This window comes from Aphis gossypii, chromosome 1 (genome assembly GCF_020184175.1).
Source record: "Aphis gossypii isolate Hap1 chromosome 1, ASM2018417v2, whole genome shotgun sequence".
Lineage (NCBI taxonomy): Eukaryota > Metazoa > Arthropoda > Insecta > Hemiptera > Aphididae > Aphis > Aphis gossypii.
In genome coordinates this window covers 21,834,477-21,858,099 of record NC_065530.1, presented here as the reverse complement: position 1 = coordinate 21,858,099, position 23,623 = coordinate 21,834,477, and the positions used below count along the sequence as shown (strand labels likewise).

Sequence of the window (23,623 nt, the reverse complement as noted above, 5' to 3'; positions counted from 1 at the left end):
TATAATAATATATTATTTAAATATATTATACACACAATCAGGTCCACGTGTGTAAAAAGCTATTATTAATGGCGTCCGTCGTAATACGCGCTCATAATGATAATTCACCTAGTAGTAATAACAATAATAATAATAATAATAATAATAATGATAGTAATAATATACCAGGTAGCTACTTGTGTCCTGGGCAGACGGTCAGACGTCGATCGAAGAAACCACAAGAATAAAAAAATAATTTTACTGAACAACAATAAGCAATTATTTTTTTACGACGCAGTCACAATAATATTTTGCACCCAATACGTTGCATATTACAATATAATATTATAGCCGGCCAAGTATATTATTATTACGCTAGTAGGAGGTATGTATATTATAAATATTATTTTGTCTTGCGTGTTTATGGACAACTCGAAAACTCTAAATCGGCAAAACACGGGCCCGTACGCGCTGCTCATTAAATATGTACGTCCGAAAACATCGGAGGCGTCCGTTTTCGTTGAATCTTTAATGCCCCGCAATTTATGTACCCTCCCCGCACCGAGAAAAATCGTAAATTTTTTATTGCCCATCGTCAGACCGTGTCTCTCCCCTTTATCATAGCGGTATACACTATATATTGGACATAGTGAACTTGGGGTTGATCTAGAATAGTGCAATACGAATAATAGGCATACAATAATTTTAAATCACATTTGTGTATCCATACAAACGTGTGCACGTGTGCATGTGACTTTTGACTTTCTCTTTAATATTACTCCGTACCAGAAATATTTTTGGTAATCACTTTACACTCTTTAGAGGGCAATTGTGCAGTTTATTTCAAAGCTAAATTGCTCAAAACGTTTTAATAAATGCAATTATATATATCCCCAAACACTGTTCAGATGCAAATTCGACTGTTATTTTAAAGGGGAGCGCTGCAGTACACGTTTTTGTAAGCCTTAATCAGACGTTTTCATTAATTCGTGTTCTGCAACTAAAACATGTATTTTAGTTTAACAATTTTTATTTTACAAATGCATTGCAATATATTAAATTGTATACGTATACGTCACGTGTATGAGAATACCACGTTCACTCGTTTGAACGGGCGATAAGCATCACGTTTGAGTTTAACATGGCCACTTTTGGCGATAACCATCAAATAATAAGTTCGGATTAACAGCTGCACAGTTCTGCTAACAGACAATGAAATATAGACATTATACACAGAGAGAGAAAGGGAGAGAAAAACTAAGGTATAATATAAATATAGTATAATAATACTATCTGCTCTTTCGCATTGGATATGAGATATAAGCTACAAAAGACTCGGTTTTGACAAAGAAGACACAATAATAATAATATCATAATATATGATATTGTACATAATAATATAGTACCCGCCGGACATCTATAATAACATACGACAGTCTTTCAAATTTTCGGGAGTTTTGAAAGGCCTTACAACAGCTATATTATAATAGCTGTGCACCCCGAAATACCTGTATCGGAATAACGATAATATTTTACAAGACAGTTCGCCGAACTGCATTTTCGGACGGTTAACGTGTATTCATCATAAAATGCACATAAAATAGAGTTATGAGATTTTTATCATATTTTACAAAAATTTACAATTTTGGGACACTCATAATTTGTTTAAAATATTAAAAGAATCTATGAGGGAATATAGATAATATATTATATTATGCTTACCTTAATATTATAGAAATATCAGAGTAAAATTGATTATTCTGAATGCAACAATGTGCCGCGTTACACGTAATAATAGGATAACTACCATATATCGTCCTTTGAAATACCCGTAGCATAGAGATAATGATGTGTAATGTTGTATGATATAATGTGTGTGCCGTGTCATTGGATTTTGACATACCGTTTACACAATAATGGCGCGTGATATGACTTTTTCGTATACAGAATTCCTCTCTGACGTCGTCTTCGACATTCAAAGGTACTATAACATTATACGTATAAGATATCATGATATCGTGTTCGGATTATCCGTTAAACCGCACTACAACAATGAAGCGTGCTTGCATTTTTGATGGTCTGTTCCGCTGTGTCTTCAGTAGTAGTGGCTTTTCAATCCGAAATAATATTATTGTACACAATACCCTACGAAGTGCACACGTACGGAGGCCGCTGTTGCAGTCGTCTGCTATTTTGATTCCATTTTCGATTTAAACGGTTTTTAATGCCACCCGTACCGATCCACCGAAAACTACGCGCGGCTGCACGAACGAATGGCAAACGAAACGATACACACGATATTATATTATACTATGATTTATGACCTACCACTGTGATGTCCGTGTAAAAGTATAATAATATTACTGTACAAGATAATAATATATGGCATTATACGATGACGATTTACCGCCTTGTCGCGGTCATACATAGGTAATTATATATGTATTATATATTGCGTCACGTGTAGTGGATGTATGCATATTGTATACTTATTATGTATTGTAAGTAGTGATGCGATAAGAGAATATTCTTAAAAGAATATTCTCGAGAACGAGAATATTCTCGAGTATATTCTTCAGCAAATTATTACCGGGTAATTATTAATATAGTGGAAGTAGTGGAACTACTGTACTAGATAATATTTATAATATTTAGTATTATACCATCGACAGTTGTACCCTATAGTGGTTAGTGGTTACTGATGTCTGATAATAACGGCGAGGTTGACGTACGTATTTTACGTCTATAAATACACTCATAGTCATAACAATTGACATTATTATTGGTATCACTATAGAAGTAGAACTAGTAAAACCAAACTGTCATTGTCAATACGTATCACTTATAAAATGATATGTATAGGTAGTAGGTACTATAATTTATTGAATATCAAGATTATAACGTTACGAATGTTACGATAATATGACTATCATAATTCATAATTCATATTAAAAGATTTATTTTCCTTGTGTTTTTGACGTTGTTATGTGTTGTACCGTTGTGTCACTTGTTTATTAAAGTAAAAAACATCGTATTTAATTTTTTCAACATGCCTAAAGTTACCAAACCTAAACTAAAAATATGGCAGTATTTTAATTTTAGTGAAAACACAAATTCTTATTTGTGTATCTTTTGCCAAACAGCTTATAAAAAAAATGCAACGCGTATGTCAAATCATTTAAAAAAATGTTTGAAAATTCCTTTTGATATTCTTAAAATAATCAACAAAGATTATACAACCAGTGGAGAAGCTCAAGAAGCACACAATCAAAATGGTGACGGTGAGTGTTAAAATTTTGTATTAATAACTACGTATTGAATAGGTAAAAATGTACAATATATGTACCTAATTTGACTCATTATAAATTTATAGATTATAACAATTTTGAAATAAGTGATGACAACAAATTAGATAAATCTTCTTTGATTAAAAATAATTCTACCATGAATAAATTTGTGGATTCAATAACTATTGAAGAACAGGTAGGTTATACTATTGTATATTCATGTTTCATATAGGCATGGTGTTTTTTATTATTGTAATATTGGTATTTAATATAAATATCTTTAAATACTTTCATTCATTTGACAAAAAAGACATTGAAATTTTGTAGATATAAAAAAGTTATACTTTTTATTATTAACAGCTTTAATTTTTGGTTAATTATAAATATATTTTTTTATTTTTGTTACCTAATTTTATACAAAACTAATACGACCTTTAATTTTTAATGTCTTATTAACTTTTATCCTTAATAATTTTTATATAATATTATCTAGATATTTAAAAAGTAAATAAAATATCATTTAATAAAAAAAATTCTAGGATAAACTAGAAGAATTGTATGCAAGGGCTTTGTATAGTTCAGGAACACCTCTGGACTTTGCTGAAGATTCTTATTGGAGACAGTTTTTTGTAAGAATTCGTCCAGCATTTAAAATACCTTCGAGGCATATACTATCAAATAAATTATTAGACTCTGAGTATGCTAGAGTAAATGCTGATGTACATCTCAAAATGACAATCTCTAAGAACTTGTCATTACAATGTGATAGTTGGAGTAATATAAGGTATATTATATACTTAAAATTTAAAATAATGTTATACATTTTTTATTATGATATTTTATTTTTTTTTAATTTCAGGAATGAAGCCATTATGAATTTTATAATTTGTACTCCTTCCCCAGTTTATTATAAATCAATTGCTACAGCAGAAGAAAAACATACAAGTGATTATATATCCCAGCAGATTGAATCAGTAATGACAGAAATTGGAATAAAAAAATTTGTTGCAGTTATCACTGATAATGCATCTGCCATGTTAAAAGCTACAAAAATATTAACAACTAAATATCCACATATTACCTCATATGGTTGTGCAGCCCATGTATTGAATTTATTGATTGGCGATATTCTTAAAGTAAATTCCATATCATTGGTAAAAACAGAAGCTAATAATATTGTTAAACAGATTATTAGGTCTCATTATGTACTAGCAAAGTTCACAATACTACAAAAGCAAAAAAGTGTAACTAATATATCTTTGAAACTTCCTGGAAAAACTCGTTGGGGTAGTATTTTATATTGTTTTAGAAGTTTAATGGCCAACAAATTTACCTTAAAAGTATTAGCAGTCACAGAAGGTATAGAAAATTATCTTACTCCAAGTGTATTGGAGTCCATTTTAAATGAAGATTCATTTTGGTTAAAAATTGGTTCATTGATATCAATATTTGAAGTAATTGTCAAATGGATTACTTTATTAGAAGGAGATGAGTCAAAAATAAGTTTAGTAGTGGAAGCTTTCTATGAAATAGAACTTAATTGGCAAACGTTTTTAAATTCAGATATAATTACTATAGAAGAAAAAGATCAATTAAATACTTGTCTAAAAAAAAGAAAACAATATGTATTAAAACCAATTCATTTTGCAGCTAATATTCTAGATCCAGCTTATAATGGTGTTCATCTTTCAAACAACGAACAAGTCTTAGGAACTGAATATATTGATCAAAAGTCAACAGATATATGTCCTAACAACTCAGTAGAAATTATGGCACAACTTGCAGAATATAGGTGTAAAGAAGGATTTTTTTCCAACTCTTATGTTTTTAAATCTGTTGATAAACTTTCGCCTACTGTGTGGTGGAAAGGTACATGTTTTTGTTTGAATTTGTCAGCTATTGCTCTGGCAATATTAGAAATGCCCCCAACTACTGCAGCTACTGAACGAAGCTTTAGTACTCAAGGTTTTATTCATTCTTCCAAACGAAACAGATTGACCACAGAAAGAGCAGCAAAGTTAACATTTATTTCGCATAATTTGAAAATTATGAAACGAAAAGAATATAACAAATGTTCTAGTCAAATAAATAATGTTAATAGCCAAAGTCCTAACCATGAGAATACATTAAACAATGAATATGGATACCAGCAAAATATTACTCATGTAAGTAAAAGTGATACAGATGAAGAAGATAGAGTTGATACAGATACAACTTCGTCTCCAAGATTTAACTGCTTAGCGTTAAATGACGAATCAGATAGTTTTAATTTCAGTTTAAATGGTGATGATATTAGTCAGTGCAATAATGATAATATTTATTCCAATGAAAGTCTATTGAATATTCTGAATATTGCCAGTACTAGTAAAAGCAATAACTCTTCTAAAATCCCATTACAACCAGAATCCAATAATTTGTACATATCCACACCAAAAAAACCAGTATCAAAAAAATCAAAATTTAATAGGTTAATTATTTTGTCTGATGATGAAGAATTTCTGTAAACATTACCAATTTAATTAACTATTGTTATTGTTACTATTATAATTAATTATATATTTTTTTCTTATGTATATAATTCATATAATTTCACAATTACAAAAAGTACATTGTATAATTTAATGAGGAGTTATATTTTAATTTTTTTTTTTTCGGTTTACAATAAAAATGTATTGAAATAAGTATTCTAGTTGTTAATTGCACCAAGAATTATAACATTTATTTCCTTCATATTAAACAAAAAATAATTATTTAAATAATGTTTATGATCTGGACTGTGGTTAAATTCAATTACCTATTGAACTATTAAAGAAAAAGAAAATTACCCAATATTCTCTATCTTAGAGAATATTCTTAAGAATATTCTTGAGAATATTCTCTCAAAAGATAATTACGGTAATTTTACATCACTAATTGTAAGTAGCATCAAGTCTGAATATATTTGAGTTATAAAAATAATGTTATGAGTTATACATAGTATTTTTTTTTTTTTTTTTTTAATAACAACTACTAAGCTAACCAGCTAAATTGCATTCCGCGATATGAAGTTTACTGAATTTTCAATCAGTTGTAATTTATAAATACTTTTACTACTGAATTTTAGACTTCTGAAGTATTTAATGCATGTGAATTTCTGTATGCACGTATATTGTATGTATATATGTCTACAGAAAATCGTATTCTTACTCAAACACATTAATTTTAAACTTATCAAGAATAACACATATTTATCTATTTCCATGTTTAAAGATACATTCAATGTATATATTAATCACGATATCTTAAATAACTAATCAATTAACTAATTACAAATTAATCAAGATAACCAATAAATAATTTGTTTTTGTGTATTTCAACTAAATTAAGTTATTTTTATTTATTGTTTGTAATAAACTTTTTTTTTTATTTAACTTTTTGTTTTTACAAGTCGAACAAATGAAAAGTAACTTAAACTTTAACCTTAAAACATACATTATTTGTAAAATAACTTAGCTTAACGAGTTAGTTGACTCGACCAACCTTGGTTCACAGTAGCTAAGACTGCGGGGATTCAAACAAAATTATTTAGAACGTATCGCGTCACAGAGAAAAAATATATAAAATGCACCTCCGTCACACACACCGAACTCGCCCTTGTTTAATATAATATTATGTCGACCTCGCTTTTTTGTATTGTCCAGTACACATAAATACATATAATATATATATACTTGGTGTATTATACTTTATTATATATATTAGAAATATATATGTTGTGTATACAACACGATGTTAACGTACTGATTTACGGTGTCGTCGATCGACGTATTATAGTATAATGAGAATATCGTAATAGGAAAATACTTTGACTACAATAATAATAATATAAGAACCGATTTCTAGACAATAATGATAATATTATCGAGTGACCTTCGTACACGTCAAAACTGTCGACTTATTGTAGAAAATTGTTACTATTTGCCGTAGCGTCCTTCGGTTACATTTTTTTTTTTTTTAATCAAAATTCTTCATTTCGGTTTTCATAAAAAATATTTAAAAACAAAAAAAAAAACAAAAATTATTCGTATACAGTACCATAATAATAGTTTACTATATTTATTTGAAAATAACCTCTGTTCCGAGTATTTAATCAAAATATATAATCCCTTTCGGTTTTCCAAAATAATTGGCTTACATAGTTTCGCTCCCGAGTAGCTTTGGGGCAACCAAATATTTCGGCGGCAGATTTATTAAAAATGTTATGCTCGTGTATTGTTATTAAATAGCTCTTTATTTAATATTATATTATGCGAAAAGGGGGGAAAACGTCGGATGGGATACATTGGTCTGAACGTCAACATTGTGTATACCAGAGATACCTTATGCGGAGCAGGACGACTTTATTAATACGGAATTCCATCATTCGCTGTCAAAACACATATTGGAGTAACTCCGTATCAAAACACGAGGGATGATGTGGTTAAAAAATCATGGGCATATATTATAAAAAGAAAGTGAAGTAAAAAGGGGGTCGCCTGAAATATGTTCAGGTGTCGATATTATTATTTTCGTCGTTTTGTTCTGTAGTTATAATATTATGTTATATATTGTATGCATGTGTTATTGTTATTTTTATTATTATTATTATTATTATTATAGTCTGTCGAATTTTTATTCGTTACGCTATTCTATCGACGCCGCTGTAAGACGCAGTCAAACATTTTATTATTATTGGTATTATTATTTTTTTTTATTACTATTACTATTATTTTTTACCAGAGATTACGATAAAAATTCCACGATACAATTTTATGGCACTCTCATCTAAAAAAAAAAAAAGGAATGTACACTCATAGAGTAAACAAATTTAAATTTAGTCTCGTTCGTATTCAATTATTCGAAACGTTTTGTTTGAACAGAGCTGGCACTTGCTTAACAGATATTTTATTCTACACGTGCAATCAAAAGGTTCTAAATTGCTCAACCGAACTCGATCAATATAATATCTACAATCGACGAACTCGTACAACACATTACTTCAATTACAAAAAGATAAATAGCCTAACGTTATGTACTAGAAATAATGGATTACTATTTTGAAAAGAATAAAAATGTTAAAGAACATTTGCAGTATTTCAATTATTACATTATATTATTAATCGTTTGAACTTAGTATTTTATAATATTATATTATAGTTTATTATATTATAACGCTTGTAACAGAGTTCTTCACATAAAGTATGATAACCTAGTAAATGTAGTCTTATAAGTTATAATGCATTCTAATTTAAAATCTGTCTTCCCTTGAATTGAGCACTGACCTGTGAATATTTTCTAAATTACTTTTGACATAAAGGTAACGTTAGTGAACCGCATACACGGTTACTTATAAATATTTTGGTTTATGTAAACGTATAAAACTTGAGTTTGTCTTAATATGTCCTTTATGATTATATAACATGAAATAAAACCATCAGTAAAAATAAAATATTTCGATTAGTGCAGTAAAAATAATGGCAAAAAAGAATAATTGCATCTTATCGCTATAAATAATAGTTATTTAAAAAAAATGGAAAATACGTATATTTTCACTCACTTGCAAGGAAGGAAAAAACCTGTTCTTTGATTGACTATCGTTGCTTTCTTAGCTTACAGAGAAGGCTTTTGGTGTAAAAAATCAGGCTTTCAACACTCTTGCCGGAAACAAGTAGACGCTAGACGCACACACGCGTTTGTGAACTCATTTACATAATTCGATTTGTAAAACTGAAAATGTGCGTTTTTACCTTCCGATCCAAAGAAGCGTGTCTGACTAGCGGGTGTATAATATATTGTACTATCATAAGTTAGACTAAAATAAGATTAAGCTATAAAAAAAAATCACGATGTTTCGATATCACACTTGGTCGAGTTATCGGCTGGAGAAATGATATTTTTTTTTAGCGGTCCGCTCCGTAATATATGCGTATTCCTTTATTATAATATTATGTGTATTGTACACTCGCGCAAGGATTGGCTGCCTCGGGTCGTTTGATAACACTCACGTGTCTCGTTCCTCGTACAGAGCCGAGCTTATGAAACGGATAAGGAAATAAAGAAGAAGTACCGAAACTGACTATTATCGCAGTTCCGATTTCTGGCACCGCCGACGGCCGAGGATTTGCGGCTTATCTCGGGGGGGTAGTCGAGCCCGACGCACGTTCTTTCGTATTCCATTCGTCGGACGTTTGCAGATTATAAACGTAATGCACTACACACCTAACACACACACACTCACACACTTAAATATATAAATGATGGTATTATTTATGTTATCGGAGCGTGTGCTTTTTACGTCATCCTTTGCCGGGGCCCTAAAATCGCGCCCGAAAACCCGCGTGACTGTGTATATCGTACGAACTTACACTTTACTACGACCTAGGGTGTTCGACCCATTAGACGAATACAATGTATACGCATAATACATAATATTATTACACTGTCCTCATCATATACCGTGGTCGTAAATGGAACCGCCGTAGAGTGTCCTATATATTATTATAATACACCGTTGGTGCTACCATGATAAATATATATATAAGTATAAATATTATATGTTACGCGTTATATACCCTTCTTATATATACGCATCTGTCACGAGACCGTGTTTCTACTGCTCCCCGCCGCCGCGGGCGTCACGTGCGCCGCAATTATTGATGATTAAATCGGGATTTCGACTCCTCCTCTTCATCCTCCTCGCCGTCTTCTATGTTGTCGTCATCCTTCACCGCCGGCGCACGCCCGACCGGAGGGCGATGGATGGGATGGCATCGCCGGTGCCGCCGATCGACAGGCTATTAATTTATTTTTTTTTTTTCATTCCTTTCCGCCCGGTCGTGCGCCTAGGGGGGCTGAAAATGGCGAAATACTGGGGAAAAAAAAATCTGCCTTTAATCTCCCAAAGAAGAGGCGTTTGATTTGACGGCGGTAGTGACTTTGAGTTTTCGGAAAACCCATTTTTTCCCCAAACGTATACGAACGTCGTCTTATTATTCTAAATTACATTATTTCCTACTCAGTTTTCTTCGTATTTTTTTCTCGTTCCCCCGCCCACTGCAGTCGTTAAACCGCTCTGGGTGGAAAACCACTGACGGGAGTGGGGTCCGGGACAAAAGCTTTACTCCAACAGGCACCCGAAACTCCGGGAGAATCAGATGTCGTCACGCTGTTTGTGACGCAAGTAGCATTATAGAGAAAACTCTCCCCTACCCAAAAGGGTTGTGTGCGTTTTTTTTAATTACTCTTAGTCGGGAAAAGTGATTTTCAAAACACGCTTTCTGTTTCTCACGGTAGTCATATCATCCGATCGTTAATCATAATTAAAACTCAAATGTTAATGACATAAACGCACAATTGCAAATGACAAATTCAACATTCGGTAATGTTAAAATGATGATGAATTTCCCTTGTGAAAACGTATTAGAGCATGGTATAATTTACACACGCGATCGTCAAAACGGTCGATTCGATAATATAAAACCATTACTCTAACATCGTGTTCTATAATATTATTATTATTCGCTGAAAAGATTTTCCGTAAAACCAGTTATTTTAACGAAATTTATAAAATATCAGATATCAAAAAGGTAATGTGTATATTTACACATATTATTGACATTTTTTTTTTTTTTACAAGATTTAAAAACAAACTATAGTTTAGTTCACAATGTACGAATGTTACTTACAGTTAATAATCAATTAAATATATATGTAAAATTTTCTTATTTATTTTCTTATTATTTGTTCAGAATAATACAATAATAAAATAAGTATTAACTTGAATAGGTACGATTGAAATAGACAAATAAAGTTTGACCGTTATTGATAAATGAGACCCAACCCAAGTAAACATTTCAAGTGACTGTTTGTTATAGGCACTCGAAATCAACTGTGGTCTGACGAATTCATTTTTTATTAGATTTTGTAAGCAATTCTATGGAATAAGCAAACGAAAATAATAAAACTCTAATAGCGTGTTTGGCAATGTAATATATTTCCAACGATTTTCGAAGTCGTAAAGGTAAAAAGTGTATCACATAAAAGTCCCAATTTGAAGATACTTAAAACTTTTGAAGAAGATCGAAGTATTTTGAACTTTAGATACATTACTGTAATGAAATCCAATATGTAAGATTAAAAAAAAGGAAAAAAATGTAATTCGAGTAACTTAACTACCATGACAACCGTGGTGTTATCTTACAATGTATCTCTCTTTTTTTTTAATCAAGTAATACTACTAAAACTCAATTTTGCTACATTATTATGTCTACCATAAAAAGCAATAATTTTCAAAACTTTAAAAATATTATAAATTTCATAAGCCTAATTTACATTTTAGTTTCAAAATATCGGGTGCATTTCATTTTCATATTAATGAAAGTCAGATTAAAACTTAACATACATTATAGGATCTCCACCCTAATTAATGAACCAGCTTTTAAAAGTAAAATGTCCTATGTCAGTGCAATTTGTTAAAATGTAAATATATATAGAAAATGAGGGTTTATGTTGCAAAACAAAATGCCATCATAATTTACATAACAGTATAGACATTAAGTTGGGGAAACGTTAAAAACAAGAGTTTATTAATAATAATGTTTCTATATTTGTTTTTATTCATTAAATATTATTTTGGTCGATCTACTGGATTAGATTAAATTCATGTATTTATACTTTATGTTTGTCTTTAAAAACATATGAATAAAGAAACATTAATTTATATAATTTATGTACATCAAAAAGTAATATAAATGTTGCCTGCGGCTGTGCAATGTGTTTTGTAAAATATACATAATTTTGTAAAAATTTATGTAATTTTTCTTTTGTAAACTTTTTTTTTAAAAACACATTTACTTTTGTCTAGTCCATATTATGAAACGATAATTTTCGATATTATTGATGAAGCAGTCCCAAAAGACATGCCTTAACGATATAATATTAAAGGTTTTTTTTTTAACTAATCACAATACCAGAGAGTTATTAAATGACATTTAAGATAAAAAAATAACAATAATTTATTGATTTATTATGTTTTTGTACACTCAAGATTGGCCGATAAGGGTGTATTATAAACAATAAACTTTTCTTTTTTGAGTATTTCTATAATTACCTATATAACCAATGAAATCAACACGTGGAGATTACGTGAATATTATGATAAACAAAAGTAATAACAACGGACATCTAATATAATATATAATGTGTATGCAAAAATTATATTAGTTACATGGATATACTGTGATGGGTTGCCCGAAAAATTGAAACCCCATGGCGGGATGTAGTTTTTTTATAATATTATGTAACATATTTTTCATGAAACATTTATTTATATATATATTTTTTTTTTTTTTTACTCCTAATTTGTTGTAACTTTTTTTGCAGGCGTTGACAGATTTCATGTTTTTATAATATAACGGCGTTAACGTTATACGTTTTAATTTTCTGTTAACAAAATTACAACTCATTACCTCTATTCGGTGTAGATATACATTATACCTATATAAGTATTATATAAAACACAAAGTTTCAGTTGTATTAGTTTACTTTTATCGCGTTCAAAACTTTTGATTCATTGACCAATAAGGATATTTCCGCAACTACACTTGTTAACAAGTTTAACATTTTATTATTACTAATTTTTCATCGGACGATACTAATCTTTTGTAATACTATTATCTATTATACTTGCCTTTTGTCTTTATAGCTTTAGAAAATGCATTTTTACTGATTCCGTATTATTAAATCGTCTAAAGAAAATCTTTAGATGTTGGACCGCGCTATTATTATGATTTACAATTAAATTGTTAATAATCGAATAGTCTATAATACCGAGCCTTTATTGTGCGGTAAAGTTCTATAAGTGCAGACCCTCGTTTATAAATTTAATTTTCGATGAGAATATATATTTTTACGAACAAAAAAAAAAAAAAAAAGCGCTTCCGTAATTTATCAAAATATAGCGAACTCGAGTACGTCCTATTATAATATTAAATCGCGTTTTGGCATGTCGACCATACGCGATTAGACCCTTCGTTTAGTGAATTATACACCGGAGCGTATGCTGCGGACCGCGGCGGACGTTTACGTGCCGCGGCCACGACCCCAAAGTGGTCAGATGTGTTGCGTTTATTAACATAAAATAACGTGAAACGGTTAAAAAGGCCCTGTTGTCCCCTCAGCGGCGTCGCAGGGCTGGGATATCCTAAAAAAAAAAAAACTCGCCGAAAAACAATAGAAAATGAACAGAAAAAAAACGTGTTTTTCCGTTTCGACGAAATAATACAATTATGTTATTATTATTATTTTTTGTTTTCCCCCGAACGTAAAACCGCCACCCTCCCACGGGAACGGACGCACGTGGCGTTGACCGGAGGCCTATATACGACGTACGCGCTGCGCGTATTTGCCATTATTATCGATCTCACTCGGTCTCTGTCCGGCGTTCGGTTGGGATTCGACGATGACAATACGGTTTTTACCGCAAATGCTCTACCATCGCAGCGGATTATTGCTGTCCCGTCGACACAACAATAACACGCAGTGCGTTATTACACGTTATTTATGCCCACACATGCGAATGTAGGCCATTCTACCTCCAGTGCGTTCGTTCGGGAGATATTTAGGACATTTGTCTTGCCGGAGGGAAAAAAATAAATAAAATAAAATGTCAGACAATGCTCCCTCCTATAATCTATTTCTAAGGTTTTACATTTAAAGTTCACTTAAAATTAAGATATTTATTGTTGGCAGGCGGCCGGATTAATAATGACAATGTCCCGAGGCTTGCAAAAAAATAAGTTATTTTTGTAAGCCACGTATTACATTCTTCAGGTTTAAGAATTAAATATTGATAACAATAATATTATGTATCTATTATAATAATAAACTGAAATATAAAATAATAGATTTTTTTGTTTTAAGTGCTTTATTATATTCTGTCCAAAACTGATCAACAATTTTGTTAAATTATAAATACTACATAGGTATAAAGGTTTTTTTTTTTTTTTAAATTTGATATTTTTGTATTCATTATACTTAATTATTAAATATCAATGAATCGAGTAAAATTGATTTAAAAAAAAAAAAATAAATAAATATGGTACTTATTTTATTTTTTTTTTTTTGATAATGCTTCCTGTTTGATGAGTTTAAAAAATTTCAATAGTATGATAATATGATTACAATAAACATTAAATTACTTTTTTCACTGTAAAAAAATAAATACAAAACCAATAAATAATAAAATAAACACATAACTGTTAAACCAATACGTTTGAAATTTTCGTTAGAATCTAAAATGAGAGCAAAAATAATTATTTGCTTACTTTATTTACGTTTTCTTTTCAACTTTTATAATTTATTTTTAAAATATAACGAACAAGGAAATTACAGTGAACCTTTTTATGTTCAAAAAAAAAAAATAAATAAATCTAGTAAATACGAAGGATATATAAAATTAATTTGAACGGAATACTAACATTAAAAAAATGACATCTAATTGTGTATTATTTAGCAAATAATATATAATTTAGGTAGTCATAAACAAAACGAAATGTATCGATAACGTACGCTAAAAATCCATTTTTATGTGAACGACCACTTTGTGGTATTCATACGTGGCCTATCATACCTTCTCACGATATACATAATAATATGTATAATATACGTTTATGTCTATTTTACACTTGACGGTTAACGTCTAAAAATTATATTTTATACTTTTCTTAAAATATTACGATTCAAATTTTTGGGTGTTATGCATGTATTAAAATAATGTAGTTTATTGGTTTTTTTTTTTTTTTTACTTAGTTCTTGTTGCTAAAATTTGGACGATCTATAATTATAATATAAAGGAAACACCAATACTCTACGATTTTTTTTTCAGTTTTTTTTGATCGAATTGTTGTATTGGTCCGTTAACGCTAAGGGTTCATCTGGTATACGACCGCATACTAGTGTATTCAAACGTGGTCTTAGTAATTAGTATGTAAAAGGCGCTCCTACGTACATATTATGATAATATATATATATATACATGTACCCGCTCCGAATAACCGACCAAAGTTGTGTCTCGCTGTGTTTCCTCCACCTCTATTTGTCTTGCCGGTCCCAAAGTTTTCTACCTGTGCCAGCGAGTGCATGTGTGTGTTATACACGTTATCTCGGGCGCGTGTCCAGGTGCGTGATTAATTACGCTATATTTTCTATTGACGGGAGAAACGTGAAGCTTCGTATATATAATTAAATGCTTCAGGGTATTCGCCGGGAGAGAGAGACCCGAAACTTTGAATTCCTCACCTCCGTCGCATACCAAGAGCTAAATAGGCCCAGAGACTGGATTGGTGGAAAAAAAAACACCGAACACGTATTTCGAGCGATTATTGTACTACAGCAGTAGTTTTTTTGATTTTTTTTTTTTCGTAACTCGGTCCGAAATTTCATTCGAAAACTTCCCGATGGGATATATTACCATCATTTTCGCACGGGGTGTGTCAGAAAGGGTGGGGGAGAAACTGAAATTGTTTTAGTTCTTGTCGGTGTTTTTGTACCAAACGCACTAAATATATAGTATATAATATATATTATACAGGTACATCATTTACGTTATGCCCGGGCCCGGACATTAGAGTTAGTACCTCTACTACTACAACACACGCACGCGTTTTGTATATAATATTGAATTATGTACCTGACCGAAATTTTCAAACCGATTAACGTTGGAATTGCACTGAAACAAATCACGGTGTATTTACTTCATTGTTTACCAATCAGACACATATTTTAATCTCACTTTTATTTTATTTTTTCTACAGCGGTTTTTCAAAATCGATATAACATCACTATAGATGTACTTAGACATAGATTAGGTAATTAACGGTTTATACGACACTTATGCTACAGACTTAACAATAATATTAAGTAACCGAGATTTGTTATGTTATTGCTTTTGCCTCACGCTAGTACCTATATACCTTGATTTATATTTTTTCCCTCACGAAACAGCTCCCCAATAGGTTTCATTAATAAATTAAGGAGTTTGGTTATTTACTCGAATTGATTGTCAGTGGCTTTTATTTGTTGTGTCCGATTTGGAGAACCCAATTTGTCGTCTTGGCTGTTAGACCAACCCCTTATATCGAACTTTTGGTTAAAGAAAACAAAAACAATACCTTTACCCTCTATTTTGGATTCGTGCCAGCCAAATTGTTTGTTTCGATTATTTCCCCTGTTTTAATAGGCACTCAATCGTGTAGTTGAATTTTCTAAGTAAAACGTAATAACTTAAACACAACTTCGGTTTGCACTACGTTTTGTAAATATGTGCTTTATATTTTATATGTTTGTAAAAATTGCCTTTTAATGTATTTTATCCAATTACTACGGTTGTGTAATAACGGTAAATATCATAAAATATGACAATTTTTTATATAATGTATTTTCAAAGATTATTTCAATTTTTTTTTCATCACCATTACTATTATTAATACTTTTTATTTACTGCACTAAAATATGGAATTAATTTGAATTTTTCTTATTATCAAGTGTGTAAAATATTAAATTAATCAACTCAAATACATATAAGAAAGTATTTCAATTTTCTGACAATTCGAAAATATAGAATTATTAAATTAATAAAATAAAGATATCTTTTAATTAAAAAATTAATCTATCGCAAACGTATGTGCAAGTTCACTATTATACGACCATACCTTAATACCATCAATACTATGAGTAATGATTAATATATGTATTATAATACGTCTTAAAGTTCAGTCATATTATATACGTGATACACATGATTTCTATTTAAAAAAAACAATAAATAAATGAAATCGATAATATCAGCTACTGCTGTTAATGCGAGTATATTAACAATTTTAAAATATTATTAAAAACAAAATTGTTACTTATTTTTCAAAAAGTGAACAATTCTGGAATAAATATAAATAGATTTTAAAATATATTGTGAAACTTCAGAAATTAAAGATTTTTAAATCCTAACTTTTCACCCACTCTTAGGTTTTGTTAAAATAACATCTATTTAAAATATATTGTGAATGCCGGTTAAGCGAGTAAGTGGTTTATCCGAGACTTCTGATTTCGAATTACTATCTGCTCATCGGCAGAGGCGTTGTCTGAAATGTGTACATTTTATTAAACTGAAGGGCCCAACCCCAAGCCCTAAGGAGTTCGCTCTTTTCTCTGACGGCGACGTCTATACATTTTCTCAAAGTTCAGCTGAGGTCTTCAAGAACCGTGAGTCCGTGAAATATTTAATCGGTTAAAAGCCACCGACGGCTGTCAACTTCTCGGCAGCGACAAGTACATAATTAATATTTTTCGCCTTTCATCGCTCTTTTCCATTATTATTATTCTTATTTTAACATTCCCTCTTTCGTTTATCCGATCTTGCCATTATAGGTGAAGCGATTTTAAAACGTCGTTCTTCCAAGATAACTACCATAATAATAAAAGAAAAAAACACGCTTTATAAGTTTGTTGTAAAAACATACAGATTGTCTGCTAAAAAAAAAATACATTTTTTCCGCTCGTACGCGTTTTGTTAAAAAAAAAAGTCATTAGCTGCGTTATTTATTTATTTTTTTTACGATGTATTCACGTTTGCGTTAATTTTAATTTACATTCAATTACAATGTGTTTTTTTTATACACATTCTATGACAACCGACTACAGTAGTCACGTGTGGTATATCTTTATATTATGTCGGGATTTCATGGGCAAGTGAAGCTTTTTCAACAATTATTTCATCGAATTAGTGGTTGGATGATTGTTAAAATTTGTTGTTTGTGTACCTGTTCTAACTTTTCAAATGTGCATACATCACTTCGAAAACTTCAATTCAACCACATTATAACGTTGTATAACTAATTGTATTGAAAATATTTTTATCTCGTCGTTAAACAGTAGTTTTTTAGATATACATTCATTCAATATATATTTCAAAAAAAGTTTCAAACGAAAGTTTTTTCGAACGTTTACAAAAGAATGTCCAATAACTCTAGAAAAACTGTAAATAATGTGAAAAGTTTTTAATGATTGAAGTGAGTAGATATTATTATAGTTGAATTTGATTTTTCTTTCGTCAACACTAGTTTCTCTTCAATTGGTCTGTACAATTTGTCAATGATAAACATTTATCACCGCGTTTGTGACAATAACTCATAATGTCGGTCTGTGAACTATGCCAATACCAAACCGTATAATATGTGAACACGACACAATACGTACTCGTAGACGCGCCGTCAATGACGGATCGTTATAATACACGAATGAATTAATAATATATCTCCGTAACTTTATCTAAATATTTAACACATATTTTTGTCTCTTCGTTCTCTTTTACTCCCTCTCGTGACACAATAATACTCGTGTACGATGACTACAACACTGCTCCGCAGTATATCATCAAAACGTGTGCGACAACTCTTTATTTGTATATACGTTTCGTCGGCGGCCGGGGAAAAAAAAATAAAAAAAAAAAAAACTGAAACAGAGAAGAAAAGCACTTGCGCAAATGATGCGAAGACACCGAGGCTATATGTGTGGGTGTGTATACTCGTCGTCGGCGGCGTGTTGTTTTATAATGTAACTTTCCGCGATTGCAAATTCATGTGTTCTCCGCCGCGGGGACGTTTTGAAATGCACTCTGCTCGTCGCAGTCGTCATCAGTCCTCACCTCCGGCGCACTGCCATCTAGTACAGGCGACGTTTTTTTTCGCCTCCCTCTACCACCCCTATCGCCCCACGACAAAAGACGTTCTAGTGGGATATTATATTATATATACACCCGTACGGGTGCCCGCGATCCACTACAACATGTACGGTACTCTGCACGGTACATAATAACAACAACAACAGTAGTAATAATAATAATAATAGTAATAACTGCGACGACAATGAAAGCCGTCGGCGACGGGGGGGAAGAGCTATGTTAATTTAAAACGTGCCCGCAGGCTGCACTGTGCCAGAGATGCGCTTCGGAAGCGCATATTATGTATACAAATAAATAAATATTATATATATATGCTGCACGTGCGTATACATAATATATCTCATGTTTAGTTCTGTTCCGCGAGCGTCACTCTGTACATATATATATATATATATGTGTGTATATAATATTGCCACTTGACCGGTGAAGCAAAACACGAACACTATCCACCGCGCAACCCCTTCTTAGACGGGAAATATTATTACGTCCGCCGCGTAAATGAAAAACAAAATGTCAGAACAAAAATGGTTTGATGATTTTTTGTTTTTACAAGTGTCTCAGCGTGTGTATATACGTCACAGTGTCAACACTCGTACGTGTGCCACGCGATCTGCTCATCGCCGCTGAAGTTATTTTTAATAAAAATCAAACAGGCCACGCTTGGAATAATAAATAACATGTAGGTATAATATTTTAAATGATATTGTGTGTACATAATGTATGTGTACCGTACACACAGTTCGGGAGATATTCAAACGCGTCATACGCGAACGTTTTAATTTTTTTTTTTTTTTTTAATCCTAAATTCATCCCTCTCAGTATAAATAAAAATAGAATATCATAATATAAATATGATATATCATTAAAATATAGCAAACAAATATTGCAAAACAGACCGGCACGTGCGTTACACACATACACACGAGATACACAAACTCATTCGTGTCGCGGCTGCTAATGATTATTTTCATCTCGCGCGTCGTCGTCGATCTTTTAAATATAAATCGTACTATTATGCGAAATAAATGTGCGGCGATCCTCGTTCGTAAAAATATTGTAAGCATATCATATTACATAATAAATTATTATATTATATCATATTATATTATATTATATTATGCTCTACGTTCACTACGTGCGTATTAACATTCACGGCAGCACAACCATATACGCACACGCACACTCTCGCGCCAGACGTTGAGAGTTTCCGCTATTGATTTTACGACTCGAGGACGCGGTTTTCCGCAATATTTTCTCTTTTGGAAAACATCCGCGGAAGCTGCGGCCTCTTTGGAGCGGTTAAACTTTGCCAATAACGTACGCCACACGTGCGTGTTATAATACTATAGACGTAACGATAACGATGATGTTGTACGAATAATAATGATATTATTGGCAAACGCATAAAATTAACGAAATTGCCATACTGATTTGTGTTTTTTTTTTGTTTGTTTTTGTATAGACGTCATGTGTGGACGACCTCCGCGGATCATAGAACACCCAACCAACATGACGGTCCCACTGCATGAGCCGGCTACGTTGAACTGCAAGTCCGATGGTCAGCCGCAACCGGAAGTCCGGTGGTATCGGGACGGACGTCCCATGGACTTAACTAGTAGCGTCCGTAAGGCCCAATTGCCGGAGGGGTCGTTGTTATTCCTGGAGGCGACGCAGGGCAAGCGTGACTCGGACTCTGGGACGTACTGGTGCATCGCCCAAAACATGTTCGGTGAAGCCGTCAGTAGAAAAGCCAACCTTATTGTCACATGTAAGTACACAAATGAATCAGTTATATTATCATACTATGTATACCATTCGTAGAGATTGCCAAAATGTAATTTATATATTAAATCAAAGGAAGTAAACATAAAATCAAAAACTAAAATAGAACCTAATAAAAATGGTTTTAGTTTACCTTAGATAATAATGATTAATTTAAAAATGTTTAATTGGCTTTAAATGGCTTACACGTTGTTTTTGCAATATACGACTATCTGCTATATCTCATTTTATTCCATCGAGTCTTCTACGAATTTTCGAATTATTTTCATAGAACTATTGGAATACTTTATTGTAATACGAGTATATTATATGATGTTATATTAGATATTTTTTTGAAAAATATTATATTATTAATGAGATGCAAAATGTTGATATTTCTTAACTTAGAAAAACACAATCAGTAAAAGTTATTTAAACGTATTATATAAATGTCACATAAATAAATAGATCGATTACTACTTAAGTTTTATCCTAAACAGAAGGCAAAAAATAACGTTTTTAAATGTAGACTGCTTAAAAGTAAAATGTAAGATAATTTAGTTTATAACATAAATTTGTGCACGTTAAAGTGTCAAAACTATTGTTGCGTGTAAATAGATAACAAAGTAAATTGCATATTATACGAAGATATTTTTTTTATAAAGTATCAGTTACGTGGTATTTTATAACATTATAGTCTAGCGTTAGGTTATTATTACGTCAAATCAAAATATAGCCATCGTAAAAGTTAGGTGCATGGTTATTGTGTTCAAGAGCAAAACGTTATTATAATCTTGTTGAGAACATTGAACTTTCTGTAAGTGCAAACAGAATATAAGAAGGAAACAGTAGTATAACATCTCGACCAAATGCATGTTAGAAACAGACGAAACTTCATATGAGATCGGTCATTTTTAGTAGCCCTCGTTCTTATTATAGAATATAGTTTTAAGTACACGTTTGTATTGTGCAGTGCGATGGCATCATTAATCAAAAAGCAAACGCCCAGAGGGGAAAAATGAACGTAAAATACGAAACTCTAACGATTTAATCGATTCAATATTGTTTCAAAAGTTTCGAGTGAATAAGAGCTCATTGACAATTTTTTTTCTTTTAATACGATATTACGTTTCCGGCATTGTCTCGATACTGCAGTGATGTGCCCCATAAAAAGCACAAGATTTTAAAAAAACCTACTCACATGTTCTGGGTAGATGAATTTAAATAATATATAACGTGCATGTATATTTTTTTCGACCATCTGATCGTCGCACTATTAATTAAACGGTCAATTAATTAACATTTTATTGCCTGTAATTACTGTCCATTAAATATTTTTTTTCGTACTCCGAGATTGGGCCGCAGGTGTATAATATATTATTACAGCCGACCGAATCGCATTAAAATCGTTTAATGTTCGAGTCACACTTGTAAGGGGTAATAATATTTTGTTCTTCAGTACTTTACCACGATCGAATTATACGTCGCTCTGACTATCGAAAAACGTTATCGACCCGTTACTTCCGGCCGACTTGACTGATTCCGCACGCGTTTCATTTTTTGAAAATGTATAATACACGATTTCGGTACACACAAACACATCGTTGAACACGTCGCGATCGACTTTTATCGGCGGGCGGCCCTGTTTGTTAATTACAATCTGTTCCGGCACATAAAATACCGGAACCAAATCGCGTGACGATGGCTCGGCGCGTCGCAGTTGCCGTGTGGCGATCGGATCCTTCCGCATAATGACGTAGTCAGCTGCCGGGTCGCTGCATTGCATTTCCTACCACGCGACCGTGGTACCTACCCTCCAAATCGTCTGAAAACGCTATAAAATATAATAACAATAATGACATAATACATCGTCAGCGGTCGTTCGCGGACGGCTTTTACCGCGAATGCGCTTAACCGAGGAGATCGGACAACCGAACGATAACTATGTATTATATTATCGTCGATGTGACACAATTGCGTCGAGTGGTGCGTACGTGGTATTATACAATATTTATTATATGGGGATTGCCGCACGCCTCTTACGATCCGTCGTCGACCGTACAATAATATAATAATATTATTATATACTGTACAATTCAATCCGCCTACAGCTCTTTAATTCGCACGCGTGTTTGAATTTGACAAAAACGTTTGATGGCAACCGAAAGTAGTGTCCGGGAAGGGGTGGCATGGTGGAGGACACGATTCGGTCGGTCAACAAGCGCGTGGTGGAATATAAGGGGCTTATTGAAGCGCAAAACAAACGGCCGGAAGCAGTTTTCTTTAGACACACTGGAATTGAGTGAAAATAAGGGGCTTTTTCCGCGGTGGTGGCTAGGAGGGTGAGATGAGGTGATCGAAGACGACGTTAGTCGGCTGTGGTACTAGTTGTGGAGGTTGTAGGCGAGGGAGGGGGTATAGAAGTGAAGACAAACATCGGCCGGAAAAACGGTCTTGTTTGATGTTCCCCGGGGAAACGTCCGAAGGTTTTCTTTGCTCTTCTTGAAAGACTCAGCTCTTTAAAACCTTAAACTTTTGATGCATTGGACCGTTTCTCTAATTAATGGACGAGAATTGAATAACCGTTGATGAACACCAAAGAAAAAAAAATAATATGTGAAAAACGATGAGTGTGCAGAACGATAAGTAGAAAAAAATAAAATACTAAATAGGGTTGTAATGTGTGGAATAAGGGGAAACACGGATATTTTAAATCTACAGGACTTATTACGAAGTCATACATTACAGACTTATAAAGGTTAGGTTAAAAATTAGAATACGGTTTAAGAAGCGTATAGCACTTATTGTCTAAATCAATATTTCAGGTTTTGAACAAATATATATT

General features: G+C 32.0%; 1 protein-coding gene across 1 annotated transcript in view; it reads left to right on the top strand.

Annotated features, from left to right (window-relative positions):
• Window positions 1-23,623, top strand: part of LOC114130243 (protein sax-3-like) — a 72,434-nt gene that overhangs the window by 21,890 nt on the left and 26,921 nt on the right. The window contains exon 2 of the mRNA XM_050198866.1: window positions 20,480-20,785. Within this exon, the coding sequence (XP_050054823.1) occupies window positions 20,480-20,785 (306 nt within the window). The remainder of the gene's footprint in view (window positions 1-20,479; window positions 20,786-23,623) is intronic.